The sequence below is a fragment of the Penicillium digitatum genome, chromosome 6 (assembly GCF_016767815.1).
Source record: "Penicillium digitatum chromosome 6, complete sequence".
NCBI classification, from domain to species: domain Eukaryota; kingdom Fungi; phylum Ascomycota; class Eurotiomycetes; order Eurotiales; family Aspergillaceae; genus Penicillium; species Penicillium digitatum.
The window spans coordinates 182,125-199,443 of record NC_089389.1 but is presented as its reverse complement, the minus strand read 5'-3'; the positions used below and the strand labels follow the sequence as shown (position 1 = coordinate 199,443).

Sequence of the window (17,319 nt, the reverse complement as noted above, 5' to 3'; positions counted from 1 at the left end):
TGGTACGGGAGACGGAAGGGGTCTTTTGTGCAGATTCCATAGTCACGTGAAGCAGTACAATCCGAAAGCGGTAGGTCGTGCACCAAGGAAAGTTTAGATGAGTCGATATTCGATTTTCATGTGACTCAGAGGAAACAGAGGACGTTTTTTTTTTTTGAAAGGCAGAAACATCCTTCAAAAAGGTCGTATTTTCAAGGACTATGGTTGTTCACGCTAGCTATCGTTCGCCGGATTAAAATCATGGAAACCACGAAAGCAAATATACATACAGAGCGAAAATCTAACACATTGCCTCTCATGGCGCAAGGAATAACTACAGCAATGCAGACCTGCCGTAGATAAGCACAATAAACGTGATAAGAGTAAACACTATGCATCAATCATCCTTATCCTTCCCCGTCATTCGGTCGTACAGATCAGTCAAGCCGTCCCTGAATTGCTCCCAACCCGACCGACCAAGCCAGTTGCTCAGCTCACGGTAGTAGTAGATTTCAGACCAGCAATCACGACCAAAGATACACCCAGCCATGTTAACAACAAGATCATGCGCATTCTGCTGATAGTGAATGACTGGATTTTCTCCGTCGCCGCATGCGCCAGGAGGGAAAGCGTTGATGCTGCGTTTTGGCAAAAAGCCAACACCACTCCGAACCCATGGCTGACTCTGATAAATGTATTCCAAGGCATCCTGTTCTTTATGTTCCCATTCCATATGCATCTGCTCGTACATGACGGGATCCCACCAGATATCAAGCAGGCGATCGGTCCAAAGAGATCGTCGCAGGAAGAACGATCCAAGATTGAAGCCGGCGCAATCTTGTGTCAGTAACATGTTCAAAGAATCTGCCTGGCCGTCGCCCTCAAGAGAACGACCTAGCTCGTCGAGCCAGAACTCGGGCAGTGGATGGGTGATGTTGAGAGGGTTGTAGGCGGTGATGTCGCGGTAGACATGAGACTTGAGATCATTGAATAGATGTTGTTGGAGCGATATATCGTATTCCATAACCCAAGTGTTTAAGTCGAGCCACCAAAACCATTCCGCGTCTGGATACTTGCGCATGGCTTCGCGGATCACATCGCCCTTCTCCCAGCTCTCGCGCCATTCATGTGAGTACCGCTTTTTGGCCAGTAGATTAGCCAGTTCTAGCTCGTAACCCCATTTCTCAGCATATCTCCTCTTGTTCCATATGCTGTTGCGTTCAATGGCCCATTCACGTGCGCCCTTCCACTCCATGACGCCGCCCTCCACATTGGATCCGAGTATGATGACGAACTTGCTCCCGCCACCTATAGGTGATCTTCGGTATGTTTGGACAATGCCTGTAGTTTCGTCAGAACGCCTCAACATAATCATTGTAGCCGCAATCACTTACTCGTCCAGAAAAACAGACACCCAACCCACACTAACATTAATGCCAACAACAGCCGGAACCGACCCCGACGCACTGGTATCCGTAATGCACCTAGCAGGCCACACCCACCACTCGCACGCTTCCAATTTCGGCCATAGTCATCTTTATCGATGTAGTCATGTGAGGAAACCCTTCGGAAGCTAGGAAACCACGTCGAGATCTTGTGTCGCTGCCGAGAGAAAAAGCCGCTATTGCGCGTTGAAAACGATGGATACCCACGCACTTCTTCGCTTTTCGATTTGGCTGCAGCCCACGAAATACCGCCTGGTGATAATGAACCGGGCGAGGTGGTGCCGCTAGCCGGAATGAGTCCCGGGCTGGACCACCCCCCGCCCGGGTGGGGAGAGGGTGATCGCGACAAGGTCATCGCTGTGATCAGAGCTCAACAATTAATTCCTAGAGAGAGATCGTTGTGAAATCTTGGGGGATGTTGATCGGAGGAAAGATTCGAGCGAAGGGTGAATTGATTCGCAGTGAGGTCAGAGTGACAGATTTAACTAGTGACGAAAGTTAGGAAGAAAGGTGAGTAGGCAATTAAGACACACAAAACATCATTTAATGGTTGGAGATAATGTACCGGATGGGGTTGTGCTGAGGTTCAGGAAAGGCCGGATGCGGCACGCCTATGCTACCGTCTTGGAGCAGGTGCGTCTTAAGTTTCGATCCTTCCGTTGAAGAGTAAATTTGGATTTGATACTCGCGTTAGCCTCAATTCTCTCAATCACCGTGGTTGATAATTTACTCTAACCACTGCAGTATAAGTCGACATTAGTTTAGCCTAATTTAAACCTCCGAACTACTTAAGCGTGGATCAAATGGCGGAGATAGGGCTCCACATCTCTAATATCTACTCTACTGCTTGCGGACAGAGCCATGATGGAACATGAAAGGTATGTAACATTTGATTCCCACTGGACCACGTATTTCATATCAATCGATATCCAAAGCGGAAAGACTATAACGCTAGATCTCAACCTGATCTCGATCCTTGGATTGGGGCCGAATCGGCATCCGGTTCGCCGCACGGCTAGTCTTGGCCATGAGAGCCTGTCGCACCATGAACCCAGCTTCGTGTCCGGGCCGAGGCTGGGAACTCTCGCCATGAGTGAAATCACACTGGAGCTTGAGGAACTTCGATCTATCTTTGTTTTGGTACACAGTGATGATGTCGCCTGTGTAGAGCTTCCCGTATTGCAAAGCCTCGGGACCATCCTCGGTCATAGAGCCACGGCGCAGCAGTGTGTCGTTTACCCAGATGCCAGAACGCGCTTTGGTGGAGAGAATGGCCATCACACCTGGAATCTCGAGCCAGCTTTCACCAGCTGCAATCCTAGCCTCGATACCTGGAGTCCAGAATGTGACCTCTAAGGCATAGGCGGGGATCCTTGTGTCCATGGGGTCGGCATGCTTGATAGTTGCTAATGGTCCTCGACCCCACGAGGTAAGTCTATCCTCAAGGTAGATTGTCAAGTCGAAGATCGAACCGGGGAGACTCTTCAGTTTTCCAAATCTCTTTGGTGGTTTGGCAAACTCGGGATCAGACAGCGTGAAGGGAAGAGGGGGTGATTTGGGTCGATGAACTATCGGTTCTGACGAGTCAGGTTCTTCGACCCGGGCTTGATCCAAGATGGCTTGGCCTGTCTGTGCGTCAAGTGTAGTAGCAAACTCGGGGTCGTATTCAGAATGGGCGGACCGAGATGGGGTTTCGGCGGCAGTATTGCAGCGGCTGCTTTGGGCACTATTATCGCTAGATGCCTCGCTGGCTGTGTCGGGGATTGCAAGAGCAAGGTTTATTCGACGCGTGAACTTTGCTTTCGGGGTTGGCACCTGGGGACTCGAGACAGGTTCTTCCTGGGGACTCGAAATTGGCGGAACGGAATCCCTGTTGATGGTACTAGCTGGTATCGCGCTTTTGATGTGCCCAGGAGTGATCTGCCGCAAGGAGGATCTGTTAACCGGGCCACCCTTTAGTTGCAGAGTTGGATTTAAGGAATTCATGTTGAGCTGCCCAACGAGTTTCTCTGCGCCCATCAAACTGGGCGCAGTGCCACCGAAGGGTACCGCCGGAAGGGAAATAATCGAGTCGTTGGGATCGTCGCTCATCATCGACTCACCGGAAGAGAGAAAGTCAACGTTGAAATTACTCGCGTCGTATGCATCCATGTTGCCGAGTGCATGGGAGCTCCGCAGGGCTGAGGCAGAAACTTCGCCAAACAAACGTTTGGCATGATCGTCCACCACCGCTTGCCCATCGTGGAAGCTCTCGATGTTGGGAAGGCTAGGATAGCGCACATTGGTGGGAGTGTACTCGGTCCGGGGCCGTTTGGAGATTTCCTCACTGCCGCTACCTTCTTCGCCGTCGGCTTCGTGGACATAGCCCGGACCCTCAGTGATGGACAATTGTGAAGCGTCTAGCTCGTCCTCGGCATCCTCGCCAATTACTGAAAGCCCATCTTGATGATCATAAAGCAAGTCATCATCATCCTCATACTCATCCACATCAGGGACCTCCGCAACCCAAGGGTGCTGGAAACATTCCTTCTCTGTCGGACGCGAGAAGGGGTCCCGATTCAGAAGCTTCGCAACAAAGTCGATACCAGATTCAGACACGTTTACCTTCCGCAAGGCGTCAAAATCAGCATCACATGTCATAATGGTGCGAAGCATCTGGACACCTCGATCTTCTGCACGCCCTGAATATGGTGGAACGCCGGACAGGATATGGAAAAGGACTGCACCTAGCGACCACATGTCAACAGATTGACTGTACGGAGATGTTTTAGGAGGTCTTTCAGTATCAGCAGAGGCTTCTTCAGCGAGAAAAAGGAAAATAGCCACTTACGGGTCTCCAACACGACGCCTCTTTCGGAGCTCCCCACGGCGGTATTGATCATAATCCGGGTACACCTCCGGTGCACAGTAGAGAAGTGTTCCACAAAAAGTCTTTAAAAAGGTTTCCTGCTCCACCACTTTTGATAAACCAAAATCAGATAATTTGATCCTAAGCGGGTCCAGAGAGGCAATCAGGATGTTGTCCGGTTTGATGTCTCGATGGGTGATGCGACGTTTGTGCAGATAGTGAAGGGCCCGTAACACTTGTCGTGCGATCGTTCTCACCATCTCCTCTGCAATTCTTCCCTGGGTCTGCAGGTATGTCGACAGCTCACCGCCTGGAACGTACTCCATGATGATGTAGATCCACCGATCATGCTCGTGGTGATTGATGTATTGAACGATATTCGGCTGTAACAAATTAGTTGGATCATTAACAGGCCAACTGAAAATCATCGCTTACATGTGTGAGGTCTCTCATAATTTTCATCTCATTATCGACCTTTTGATCAAGGATGCCGTTTTTCATAAAGCGGCGCTTGTCCAGTTCCTTTGCAGCATAGATGGCGCCATGTTGCTTTGTTGCAATCTTGTACACAGTAGCAAAAGCACCCTTTCCAATCTGTCCAGTCACGTTGTACTCGGCACCACCGGTCCAATGCATGCCATAAGCGTTGGCGGACGACCACGCCAAGGCAGACGGGCCCTGTCGTTCTTTGTGCGCTGGAGTATGTGCATGAACCCGTTCGAAATAGCGAAATAAGTTCTGGTGATATTGGACAGCGAATCCTTCTCGAGACGGAATTCGAACCACAAAGCGGACCTCGTCGGAGGCTTGAGATCCGGTGATGACTTGAATGACAGATCCGTTCGTCAGCATTCGACTATTCCCATCTTTCAGAGATTTTCGCAGGCGGCAATTGTCCACTATCGTCCCGTTTGTCGAAGTATCCTGGAGCATGAGAATACCGTCTTCGGTTAGATAGATGCGAAAGTGAGTATTCGACACTCGTTTAGCATCATCATCAACACTCAGAAGAATATCACAGCGAGAGCGATTGCGACCGAAGCAGAAGCCAACCGCCAGGCTGTGAACTTTTGACGAAAGCCTCAACGCCAAATCTAGTGCAGCTGTGTGAGAAGATTCATGCTCCAGTATGTCCCTTTGGAGGATATGCTGAGCACGCAGCTCTCCTGTGGCACCAACAGCATCATGGGCAGCATGTGAGTTCGGATGAAGGATACAGATGATGTCGGCCAAGTCTTGATCTTGGATGCCAGAGTTATTCATTCCCATTCGGCGAGGATCAGCACATGGCTGTGTGGATTCCTGAGTGGCTTCCATTATGAAAATGAATGCAAGTGTAAATGAAGCTGCTAGGAGAAAGAAATGAGAGATGAAATACAGGTACAGATCTGATGGGGTGGGGTATATGTGATGTGAGGCCACCGAATGGAATTTGCATAAAAAGGTCATTAACGTCGTAGACTAAAGATACAAAATGTCAGTAAGGTTGCGCCAACAAGGAAGGGTCATGAAAAGTTTATCAGATTTATATACCTCGAGGGAGATGGGTACTGGGGCTGAGGAATCGCGCAGCCGGGGAAAAGTCGGGTAAGATAATAATATGTATGGTTCAGGACCAATGGCAAATTCACCAGGGTGTGCGTGTCGCCTGATCAACTGATTGGCCGCAAAGAATTTGCTTAGTGATTGCAAGGAGTGGAATAGGCAATGGGTGAGCGATAAGTGAACCGTGTGCCTTGCAGAGTGGGGTGTCCTTCCCACTCTCCTCAAAGCTAGTGTTGATCAACACAGATGACGACGCTGCCCACGAAAATGGAAGTGGAAGTGAGACTATGAGCCCTTGTCTCTAGGCTATAAGAATACAGAGCTCGATTTTGTGGTTGAAGATGTGAATCGGTGGAGGGATAGGATTGTCTAGATGCCGTTCAAATGAGATGCTATCCAATGGTGTTTCTGTATTAACAATGCTCGATTTAAGGAAGGCGATCTAAGGAAGGGACAGTTTTCTGCGATTTCGGGTGGGCCAGGATGTATGTCTGTGGAATTCCGTTCCAACAAATTAGCAAACGTCTTTTGATAGCTTGAAGAGGCCTTTGTTTTAGCGTCGACTGGAGGTCGAGAATGAACTCACACAGCTTGAAAGGTTTGCTATTAGCCTGTCCACTGCTGGTAAGATTGAGACTGTAGATAGATAAAAATGGGCACGCCGGGATAGAGCAAATTCGCACCCCTCGGAAGGTCGTCGTCCAAGTAACAAGACCAAAAACGAGCCGCAACAATCGCGACCAGATACCTAAGGCAACAGCGCGTCCCTGGGACGCGTGACTCCTTACTCATCAGGCGACAGACGCGTTAATTGGTCGAGCGGGAGACAGGGGCTGGCCGTGGAATTTCTCAAGTTCGATCTATGAGATTACATCTGTAATTACCGTACAATATACACCACGAAGTAAGGGTTTCAAATTTGTACAAATGGGTGTAAACTAGGTTCGGTTATTATTGGCTTCAACTATTTACTCCCGTACGGCTTGCTAGTGTCCTCACTGCGTTTGAAATCACCCTTCAATGCAGAGTCGAACACTTGTTCCAGCCGTGCAAGGGCTTCGTCCGATACCTCTGTGGCAGGTCAAATTTTAAGTGATGCATTCTCAGCCGCGAGCCAGAGTAAGGAAGCACTTACGGTAATGAACCACAATGCGGCCACCCATCAATCTTAGCCCTTTTTGCTGTCCAATTTCTGCCAGGTCATTTGGCCCCACTCCTGATGCCTCGAGGTCCAACCAAACCATATTGGTGTGTACGGGGTACTCCAGCCTGCCACCGCGACTGGTCCATAGATCGGCTACCCGCTTGGCCTTGTTGTGCGTTGCTGCAAGCTTTCCAGTCTGGCCTTTCGGGTCTGTTCCAAAAGTTTCAGTGAGCGCAACGCGGGCGGCTGCTGCAATCACGCCCGTCTGTCGGGCACCGCCGCCGATCGATTTGCGGAACCAGCGCGCTTTCTTGACAAACTCTTGAGAGCCAACAATGATACTTCCAATGGGTGCCCCTAACCCCTTCGAGAAGCATAGACTTACGCTATCAAAGAGGCTTGTAAATTCAGGCAAGCTCGCAGCACCAGCCACGACAGCCTCCCACAGCCGGGCGCCGTCTAAGTGAACCTTGATGCCATTAGCATGGGCCCATTGCACAATTAGTTTTGCCTCGTTGAGCGGCATTATCATTCCATCGAGGGTATTCTCCAGACTGATCAATTTGGTTGGGCAATAATGAATGTTATCCCCAAGAACTGCGTGCTTTTTGATATCTTCCAAAGTCAAATAGATCCCATTTTTGGGAATAATAGGGCTCAAAGTGGCACCAGTCCAAGCGCTCACACCACCAGCTTCATAACAGACGATGTGTGATCTATGATCGCACAAAACTGAATGTGGTGGCTGAACTAGATGCGAACGAATGGCCACCTGGTTTCCCATTGTACCGGAAAGTACTAGTAGACTTTCCTCGTGTTTGGTGATCTCAGCGACATAACTTTGAAGCTCATTTGTGACTGGATCTTCGTTGAAAACATCATCCAGAAGAGTTGTTTGGCAGATCGCTTCGAGCATCGACGGAGTAGGTTTAGTCATTGTATCGCCTGAGTCAGATCAGCTTCAATTCTATCATCACCTCCCCGGTTGAATCATACTTCGGAGGTCGAACTCGGCAGCTCCAGCCCCGTGCCAGGCTGTGGGCTTTTGGTCACTTGTGCCAATGACTGCCGAGGCATGAGCCAGGGCATCAGTGGAGAGTTGTGCCATGGCGATCGGGAGGATGCTTGTCCGTCCGCGTGGATTTTTGAATCGAAGTGCCGAAGAATACCGACAGATCGGATTTAACAAGCGATTCATGGATGATGTCGGGCGATAGCAAGCGCAGATGCCTCGGGGGAATTGGGGAAAGAGGAGAGCCGACACGTGATCCGGGGACAGAGTGGATGCTACACTGTGGAACCGGGGCGATGCATATATCATCGATGTGCGGCAGATCGCACTGGTGCTCGGGGGATAAGCATTCTATACAGTCCAGTCCAGGTACAACCTAAAACATGTGTTTCACCTATCAGAAGTGTATGATCTGTGACTTGATGCCTCCGCGCCTATGACGCTCGGGCCACTGGAGCCCGCGGGTCCTTATCGATAACCCAATTGGGACTAGTGCATTCAAATTGGCGGCCTCGACCGCTGACTCAGCTTTGGCTGGCCGTAGCCGGGCAATGCGTTTCAACTGTTCAAGCCCGCACAATCTTACCGACTTTTGACTACTTACACCAGTCGCGCAAAGATGGATCTAGCCCATCTCACACGACCTGGCATTTTGTGTCAATGTGCTCGGTGTTCTAGCTCACTAGCTGCATTGGAGAACGAATGGGCCAAGCTATCCAACGCCTACTCAATCCCGACAGCATGGCTCAGTGTCGACCTCCATCGCATCGCTGTTTCTTCGGAGCGGAAGCAAATTCCTCAGACATCGGATATGACCTTGTTGCGTGGCCGTGTCATTCAAGAAGTGTCGTGTAAACTCTGTCAGCAGCGGATGGGGGTACTTTGTCCACTTGACAACGGGTAAGTGGCTATGGACTAAGACTGGCGCTTCTCATGGCTTATCTGTTCTTAGGATGAACATTCTGTGGAAAATGTCGAAGGTCGCTTTTAGGGAGATCGTTACCATGCGAACAGTGCAACCCGTCTACAAACAGGGCGCCCTGGAACGACTAATTTGCCCCTCAAAAGAACCTCCCCGCCGAAACCCCGACGTCGTCCAGGGTAGTGCACTAGTGCCAGCTGGCTGCACCGACCCCAGTACCCTCGAACCCTCCATGGAAAAGCAAATGCTCCACCAGGGTAGAACCATTGATCAGATTTCGAACTCGGTGAATCACCTCCAAGACACAATGTCAGATCTCAAACATTCTTTTACAGCACTTCGAATCGAGTTAAATGGACCGGGCCGAAATCTGGGCGAAGGCTCCATGCTTCAGGGACAAGACTTTGACATGATTGCTATGGTGCTGAAGGAGCTTAAGTCCAAGTCTGACGAGATCGAGAAATTGAAGTTGGAGATTGAGGCCCTGAAACTGAAGAATCGCTACATGGGAGTGACTCAGCCGCACCAACAAGAGTCAATGTCAATCATGAACGCGAATGCTGCGCTACCCGAAGTTCAGAGTCCTGGTTTGCTTCAAGCGGGCCGGAAACGTAACTGGCCTGACGCGTTTCCGGGCGATCAGAGTCAGTCAATCGCGGACTCTTTCGACGAAGACGACATGGTGGATGAAATGTCGCTATCAGATCCGCCGATTTACAGCTCTCGCGTTCCCCTCAATGACCAACGCCGACCTGCAATTACCAATGGGCCGCCTGTAGAAAAGCAATTCAAACCCCTAGAGGTGCAAATGTCTGCTCGAGAGCCCCTAAATACCGTCAACTCCTTTCAACCCCAATCATACACCCTGCAGCAGACCACGGCCAAACGCCCTCGGATAGGTGCGCCACCTGAAGATAACCCCCAAGCAGTCCCTCCGCAGCCACCAGCTGTTCCTCAAAGAAGACCCGGCAGACCGAGGAAATCGATCAGCCAACCCACCATTCCCGACACTACCGACTCAACTAGTACGGATCCTTCTAGCACGCAAGGGGATGTCGAGTCAAACGGTCAACAAAACACAGTCAGACGACGCACGTCTCGTCGCAGCTTGCGTGCACAATCCCTTGGTCCAAATGTAAACCATGAACTTGGTCAAGAGGGCCAGCAGAAGTCACAAGAATTACCCAAGGCACCTCCTGAGACTCACCCGGCACCCAATAAAAAGAGCAAGCGTAACACTGGCTCTCCCAATGGGAAAAGAACTGGTGGTCCAGATGACGACGGAGATGAAGCCGCTATGAATGAGAAGCGGAAGGCTAAGGTCGCGGCGCGGGACGTCATGGCCAAGATGGCTCTACAGCATGAGGAGGCTCTAGAGGCCGAGAATGCACGATAAACTGTCGGCGATTACCATACACATATTTGTAAAATAGACAATTGAAAATACGTACCAGTAGTATGATCAAGCCTTCAAATGTAACTCACTGGTAGCTGTGTAGAGTTCCAGGTGAAACCCCTCAATCCTGCATACACGGTCGTCTACTCTTTACTATATACTAGAGTTTTCGCAACAGACTTTCCTAACCCCCTTTTATTTTCTATTCAAATTGATGGAGCAACTCGTCATTAGTTGTCGAATGGGTGTACAACTGGCAGTTAAGCATCCGACGTTTGGCATCATCACCGTGCATCCAAAACCCGCGGTGAAGTATCCCTCGGTCTGTCAGACACGGTCACAGTGGCTTGCATTTCCAAGTTAAAACTGAATACCAGCTTAAGCCTCTAACATTGTTGAGATTGTAGGCTTAGGGAGACCACAGCTAGGATCGTAGATGTGTAAACAGATGTTGTGGTGTCCGTCGCAAAGGATTAGTGCGGGTACGATAAATTGGCCTCCAAAGGTTGACCAAGTGAGTACACTGAAAGCCCTTTTCTCGCTGCGCAAGAGAGAAATTATATGAGGAGTATGGGAGCTCCGACAAAGTGGGTGTTGCTGTCTTGACAGAATGGACACCATGGTCGACGTGAGTCATCCAAAATCGAATCTGATGAGAGACAATAAATTCCCCCTTGCTGCAAATAGTCTTTTACATTAATGTCATTGTCCACAAGGCAAATTGCATTTGTGTCTTAAAGCCACGGCATACGAGTGAAGTATTCGGAAAATGGGTTCCCAAGCTATGGGGGAATAGGCCCTAACACACCCTCATATCTCATTAAAAATCATTATTTTCAGTCCGCAATACCCCCAAAGTAACCATGCGAATGGCATGTCCCTAGCGAGTTGAGATAAAGTTCTTGGAATCGGACTGTTGTTGGCTGAATGACTGGGGGAACGCTGCGATCCCGCCAATGATGCCAATGGCCATAAAGGCAAGAGAAATGAGAGACCAGATAACTCCCCAGCACTGGGAAGATCCACCGTACCTCTTTGCAAAGACGCTGGCATCGGAGCTATTTACTTTGCGAAGGATGAGATCGTCGCACTGGAGCACACGGAATTAGTGACATACTTCAAAAAGAGTGGCGAATGGTACTTGCGATATCCCAGACACTATACAAAGCAGACATGACGCCGATAAACAGCTGTAGAAAAAAGCTTAGTGTAATTCGATAACGGGGTGAGTCACAATATCAAGACATACCACAACCCAGCGCAAGGCTTCACCATGGGCAATGAACCAGCATGCCACCAACAACCCGACCGCAAGAAGAACAGTCGTGATGGTCAACCAGTCCCTCCGTGCCCACCACAGAGTGAGCAGAAAACAAACCCCAAGGATAATGCTGGCTATCTTGCTGGCGACGATATCGAATCCAGCGAAAATCAGTAGGGCCCCGATGATCGACGACCCCAGGTACCCAGCAGGCAGGGTGATGGCACTCATTCCACCCTGCATTTGAGTGACACCACCTTCATGTGGATCTAGCGAGATGGACTTGACTTTTCCGCCGGTACAACAGGCAGTAATCGCATGGCCAAATTCATGGAATGCAATTACCAGCATCTGAAGATGGAATCAGTCACAGTTTGTCAACACAGAGTGTGGAGAATATACCTTGAAGGGCCATAGTACCCAGCGGACATAGGGTAAGTTCCATAGGAGTGCGATGACTACTACATATGCTGCCATCACCCCTAAGGTGACGGCTTGGGTATGGTTGACTGTCAAGCCACGCTGGGCCAGTTGGTGCGGGGCCGTTTCCACCGCGCTTTGGGCTAGCGCTGCATATAGAGCCGGCATGGTGTGCGATAAACAGGGGCCGAAAATCGGTAAGTGGAAAAATGCAGATGTGCAAAATTGGCCGAGAAGCGCAAGTGGAGAATATTTAACTCTTCGAGAGGTCATCCACACGTCCCTATAGGAACGCGCATTCCACTGGTTGTTTTTGTGGCGCATATGGCTGATCTGCCGTGGCTATTTTTAGTGGCTTGGCCATTTTAGGCTGAAGGGTTTCCTACTCTTTCATCTCTTTCCATCTCTGGTCTATCAAAACATGGAGAACGGTCTTTTTTTTTATGGGAAATTCACAAGTGCTGAATTGAATATGATTTTCAGTTCTTTCTAAGAGATTTAACGATCTGCGAATGCCATATGCAAGTTGCACTTGCCAACTGTCCTGGTACATAGCGAGGAAACTGCGTTCAACATCAGCATGCATAAGACACTCTTAACCATTTACCAACCATTCAATCGCAACCACCGGTATTACTTCACAGCTCAGCCTTCCATGCAAAGGAAGCACAAAATGAGTTCATCAGGACGCGCACCACTAAGATGGTGGTTTGCGATGCTAAATCTTCAACGGCAGTCCTACGTCTCGTGGCATCGAGATAGAATTCGAGAGGAACTATGCGAGCGTCGAATTGCAGAGTCATGTTGGCAAAAACGAAGTGAAACTGCAGATGTGCTTTTCTCAATCACCCGGGCCCGATACGATGGGTTCTCAATACGAAATCCTTCTTGTTTGTCCGGCATCCACTCTAGCCCGATCTACATGTACATGTTGGCAAAGTACACATCGCGATGGTCATTTTTCAAAGTGGCTGCCTTCTTCTGTAATGCCCGGCACTGGAATCTGGTAAATGAGGTGGTGAATCCAAGCAAAGATCACAAACTCAGAGAAGTAGCTTCCCGCCATGAGATTGATCAGAAAGACTTCCACCGAGTTAGCTGTCGGCTGAGGCGTATCTGGCCTCTGCTTCCATGAAATAAAGGAAGTATCTCGTGATGATACGTATTCCGAATGTGCGTTTGCCACTCGGATTATGTGACCCGCTGTAAATGTTGACTTTCTTTGTCTTGTTTTGCCTTTTGATAGTTGGCTCACGATTCTTTTACGCTTCAAAAAGAGTCCTTTTAATCTAGCTTTGCTCAGCCAGATACTCTATGATATTCCCACTCTTTAAGTACCACCCTTTTTCCCGTCTAAGAGAGTTCATCGTACTCCTTTCCCCGCTCATCCTACAATGGAAGTCCCCGAAATGATGTACGGTGGAAATCATCCTGACAGCGGCACATCGCCATCTATCCAAGTGGAGCCTGCCAATCTCTCTACGCCAGTCATTATTGGTCTATATGGCCTACCTGGCTCTGGAAAGTCTTTCAAGTTGAATGAACTCGAAAACGTACTCAGCAAAGATGACTTTGCGTTCTATGATGGCAGCGATGTTATTGCAGCAATCACCCCAGGGGGTCTCAAAGCGTTCCAGAATTTGCCGAAAGAAGCTAAAACCAAGTGCCGAGAGCGAGCTATAGCTACAGTTAAGCAGGAATGTTGCAGTACCGGAACAAGCGCTATTGTGGCAGGTCACTTTATGTTCTGGGCCGAAGAAGATGAGGTTGGCCAGTCAGTTTGTACACCAGGGGATCTGGCTACGTATACCCATATCTTATACCTGGATGTCCCTGCTGAGCTTATCGCGGAGTACCAGTTGAATGACACCAAACGGAAACGTCCAAGTGTCTCAATAACACATCTGACCAGATGGCAGCAACGCGAGCAAAGTCAACTTCGTCACCTTTGCAGACGTCACAATATCCTTTTCACACTTCTGTCGCCCCCTCTAGTTCCTGTGACCAAGCTCGCCTCCATCATCCAAGATTTTCGGTACCACACAGAGGTTCAAAACGTGAATCTTGCCAAGGAAAAAATGGACGACATACTAGCCTCTTCCCCCACGTTGGAAACCGTCATTGTTATGGATGCAGACAAGACTTTGGCCCAAGAAGATAGCGGAGTGCTCTTCTGGGACCAGATCCGCGCTGTTTCAGCTGAGGGCGACACTAGCGGTCCTATGAAAGCCTTGTACAGCAGTCCCCTGGGGTATTCATACACTGCCTTCCGCCAGGCAACACTTCTGTATGAGGAGGCCGCTGGGGATGTGGAGTTTGAGGCATGCTGCAAAAATGTGGCATCAATGATCAAAATGCACAGTGACATTCTAAATCTCTTGCACTTGGTTCGTGGCACGATACATGTGCGCGTGGTTGTGGTTACCTGTGGGATCCGATCTGTTTGGGAGAAGGTACTGGAGAGGGAGGGCCTTTCGCTGGCAGTCAAAGTGATCGGCGGTGGCCGTTTGAGTGACGGTCTCGTTGTCACGCCGTTGGTGAAAGCTGAATTGGTGACTTATTTGTCTGCCACTCGACAGCTTTATGTTTTTGCACTTGGGGACAGTCCCCTGGACCTGGGAATGCTCAAAGCTGCAGACCAGGCTATCGTTATCAGCGGGGAAGAAACCACACGAAGCAGCAGTATGGATAGGAAGTTGGCAGAGGCCATTGGACAGAATGGGTTCCAGCCGCGCCAGTCAACTCTGCCTCCAGACGCAACCCCGCGCCTCGACACCACTCGGCTACCTTTGATACGGTTGACAGATCAATCTTTCATCGCTTCGGTATTCGCCAGGCGCCAAAATCTTCATGTCTGTCATGCCACTGACCGACCAGCAGCTAAATTGCTGATGACCCCTATGCGCGATGCATCAATTTCCGGACCTGCGTTGCGAGAGGCTCATCGGCAAGTTGGTTGGTATTTGGCCACCGAATTATGTACTCAACTCATTGGCATTGAAATCTACCATATTCCGCATGTTCAAGGTCATCGGACCGACGGCCATCGGCTTCTGAATGAGAAAGAAACTTTGATTGTGCCTTTGATGCGTGGTGGTGAACCGATGGCTTTGGGGGTCAACGATGCATTTCCGCTTGCTATGTTCTATCATGCCAAGGCCCCCAGTGACCTTCAACATCACCACTTGAAGAAGATGGTCACAATCGTACTAGTTGACTCGGTTGTGAATAGTGGGAAGTCAATATTGCAGTTCGTACAACGCATCCGGAGTCTTCATGCTACCATTCGCATAGTGGTAGTTGCCGGTGTGATCCAATCGGAGACTGTTTCCATGAGTAGTAGGATTGCTCGGGCACTGGGTCGATTTGACAAACTGAATTTTGTCGCTCTGCGTCTTTCCAAAAACCAATTCACCGGCAGCGGGACTACCGACACTGGTAATAGGTTGTTCAACACAATGCACATGGCTTGATCGGATTGGAGTTTCTACGATGAGGTGTGTGTCTCTTTTGGATTTTCTTGGACCAAACTAATTTTCCATTTTTGTCTTCACTTCTGTGAAATTTTGAGCGTCCAAGTTTTTCAAAGATCTAGCGCTTTCATATAGTGAGACTTGTCTACTATGTTCAAGAATCCATGTTCTCCCTGAAAAAAAAGTGTGACTTCTACCATGTGCTGCCACTAAACCCTACTTGGAATTTGTGGATCATGAAAACAAACCAACTTCGGGGATGCGAGGAAGTATCCGGCATGCGTGTAGTGTTAAGAAAACTCGGTTAGAATTCTGAAATGATGTCGATTGTATAAGTAATAGCTTGGATGGCTCCGAATCTTGTGGAAGGTGTGTTCGGGAGCGGCTCAAATAGTTTTATCACCGGGTCGTATAGGCTTCGCACTAATCTTCCAAGGATAGCTCGTTCATTGTCGACGGTATATATCTCGCTTTTGTTATGGATAGCCAGTGCGTAATACGCTTATTGGAAAAGATCGAAGGTGATTTGAGCTGATAACAATCACATACTCCGTATCTGCCAGGGACACACGATCGTGGTGTACCAATGGGGTTATTGTGCCGAAATTGCGGCCCTGAGATGACAAGGACCTAGCCAATGGAGTTAGAGTTCCATGCTGGCGAAATTTGAAGAGACATCAACCGGAAGTGTACTCCGTAAGCGTTCAAGTGATGCGAAGCTCAACCGGTTGAGGCCCATGATGATGATGATGATGATGATGATGATGATGATGATGATGATGATGATGATGATGATGATGAATTCATTGACCCGATTTAGCTCGCTTTACATACATGCTGCTATGCGGGGGTTGCGTCCCAGAGCCCGCTCCCGACGATAAATGGTGGTGCATTCCCAGTATGCAGATCCACCCTGTGAGCAGGACTCGATTTCTCGAGGTTCTGCCACCTGAAAAGTAAGGCCACAAACCGGCCGGCGTAACTAATGCAAACAAGACAAAAGAAATAATGTAAAGAAAGTCAATCCATCTGCCCGGTGTAGATGGTTTCCCGTAGTCCCCGCGGGCGCAGAGTGTCCCCTTCTTTCTCTGCAATGCACCTTCCACTTCTTCACTTCTCTACCTCCACTTCTTCATCCAGCTCCCCGAGTCACCGAGTCCCTGTATCACCAGGACTGCCAGGTCTACTTGCTGCATCACTCCGGCAGGTCGAACACGAATAGGTTCGGGTCATGGCGCCATGCTTCTTCGTCTTCGTCGGCAGCGTGCGTTGTTCTCCATGTGCGTTGGTGTGAGGTGACCTCGGCGGACCTGGCGCCCGGCCACTGTGATGTGTTCCCTGTTTCTCCAACATTCGCAGTGTCTTGGGTTGGTTTCGGTTTTGACCGGTTGAGGCCCATCTAGTCTCCGCGCCCCACCTAGTGTCTAGACATGGTTGCCCGGGTAACGACATGGCTCAAGACGATCGAAGGGACCTTCTGTCTTAGAACACTTGTGTTGGATGTTCATGTTCAACATGCTTCGGAGAATTTTTGCAACTTTCAGATGTTGCCACTCTCTAAAATGGGAGTGCAGAGTACTCTAACATGCACGATGTGCTCAATCGCTAGAAAAAGATAACCCATGAACCAGATGAAGGACTTCACTGTGGAAGAACTAGGAGATATAGTTGTCTGTAGAATGATGGATCTGGAAACCAAACGGCAAGATTAAGTATGGAATTTCGCTTACTACCTTCCAGTAAAACCCCGCATTTGGGAGAGTGTCATCACTTCAGCATTGCAAGAAAAACAAGTCAGCTCTCAAAACTTTGATCTTGAAATTGGAGTCTATGTAATGTGGAGAGAACGTACCTCCTGTCAGCATTTCTCAATC

The 17,319-nt window shown here is 49.3% G+C and overlaps 6 protein-coding genes across 6 annotated transcripts; 2 read left to right on the top strand and 4 right to left on the bottom strand.

The window, feature by feature from the left end:
- Nucleotides 1–376: 376 nt before the first annotated feature.
- Pdw03_5116 (Alpha-1,6-mannosyltransferase subunit, putative) lies at nucleotides 377–1,779 on the bottom strand (the record flags this gene model as incomplete). The annotated part of the gene is made up of 2 exons (XM_066100955.1): nucleotides 377–1,320; nucleotides 1,374–1,779. The coding sequence occupies 2 exons, from the start codon at nucleotides 1,777–1,779 to the stop codon at nucleotides 377–379; spliced, it is 1,350 nt and encodes a 449-aa protein (XP_065957895.1).
- Nucleotides 1,780–2,375: 596 nt separating this feature from the next.
- Pdw03_5115 (Serine/threonine-protein kinase RAD53) lies at nucleotides 2,376–5,589 on the bottom strand (the record flags this gene model as incomplete). The annotated part of the gene is made up of 5 exons (XM_066100954.1): nucleotides 2,376–3,246; nucleotides 3,308–3,344; nucleotides 3,527–4,200; nucleotides 4,255–4,655; nucleotides 4,708–5,589. 5 exons carry the CDS (start codon nucleotides 5,587–5,589, stop codon nucleotides 2,376–2,378), a joined length of 2,865 nt encoding a protein of 954 aa, XP_065957894.1.
- A 131-nt stretch (nucleotides 5,590–5,720) lies between these two features.
- Nucleotides 5,721–8,069, bottom strand: Pdw03_5114 (Aromatic amino acid beta-eliminating lyase/threonine aldolase; the record flags this gene model as incomplete). The annotated part of the gene is made up of 7 exons (XM_014683698.2): nucleotides 5,721–5,733; nucleotides 5,806–5,920; nucleotides 6,273–6,308; nucleotides 6,404–6,453; nucleotides 6,798–6,888; nucleotides 6,953–7,906; nucleotides 7,958–8,069. The coding sequence occupies 7 exons, from the start codon at nucleotides 8,067–8,069 to the stop codon at nucleotides 5,721–5,723; spliced, it is 1,371 nt and encodes a 456-aa protein (XP_014539184.2).
- A 523-nt stretch (nucleotides 8,070–8,592) lies between these two features.
- On the top strand, nucleotides 8,593–10,291 carry Pdw03_5113 (Pathogenicity factor; the record flags this gene model as incomplete). Its single annotated transcript, XM_014683699.2, has 2 exons — nucleotides 8,593–8,873; nucleotides 8,926–10,291. 2 exons carry the CDS (start codon nucleotides 8,593–8,595, stop codon nucleotides 10,289–10,291), a joined length of 1,647 nt encoding a protein of 548 aa, XP_014539185.2.
- Nucleotides 10,292–11,171: 880 nt separating this feature from the next.
- Pdw03_5112 (peptidase M50B-like-domain-containing protein) lies at nucleotides 11,172–12,140 on the bottom strand (the record flags this gene model as incomplete). The annotated part of the gene is made up of 4 exons (XM_066100953.1): nucleotides 11,172–11,381; nucleotides 11,437–11,481; nucleotides 11,541–11,903; nucleotides 11,955–12,140. 4 exons carry the CDS (start codon nucleotides 12,138–12,140, stop codon nucleotides 11,172–11,174), a joined length of 804 nt encoding a protein of 267 aa, XP_065957893.1.
- A 1,226-nt stretch (nucleotides 12,141–13,366) lies between these two features.
- Nucleotides 13,367–15,445, top strand: Pdw03_5111 (PRTase-like protein; the record flags this gene model as incomplete). Its single annotated transcript, XM_014683702.1, has 1 exon — nucleotides 13,367–15,445. The coding sequence occupies one exon, from the start codon at nucleotides 13,367–13,369 to the stop codon at nucleotides 15,443–15,445; it is 2,079 nt and encodes a 692-aa protein (XP_014539188.1).
- Between the last annotated feature and the right edge of the window lie 1,874 nt (nucleotides 15,446–17,319).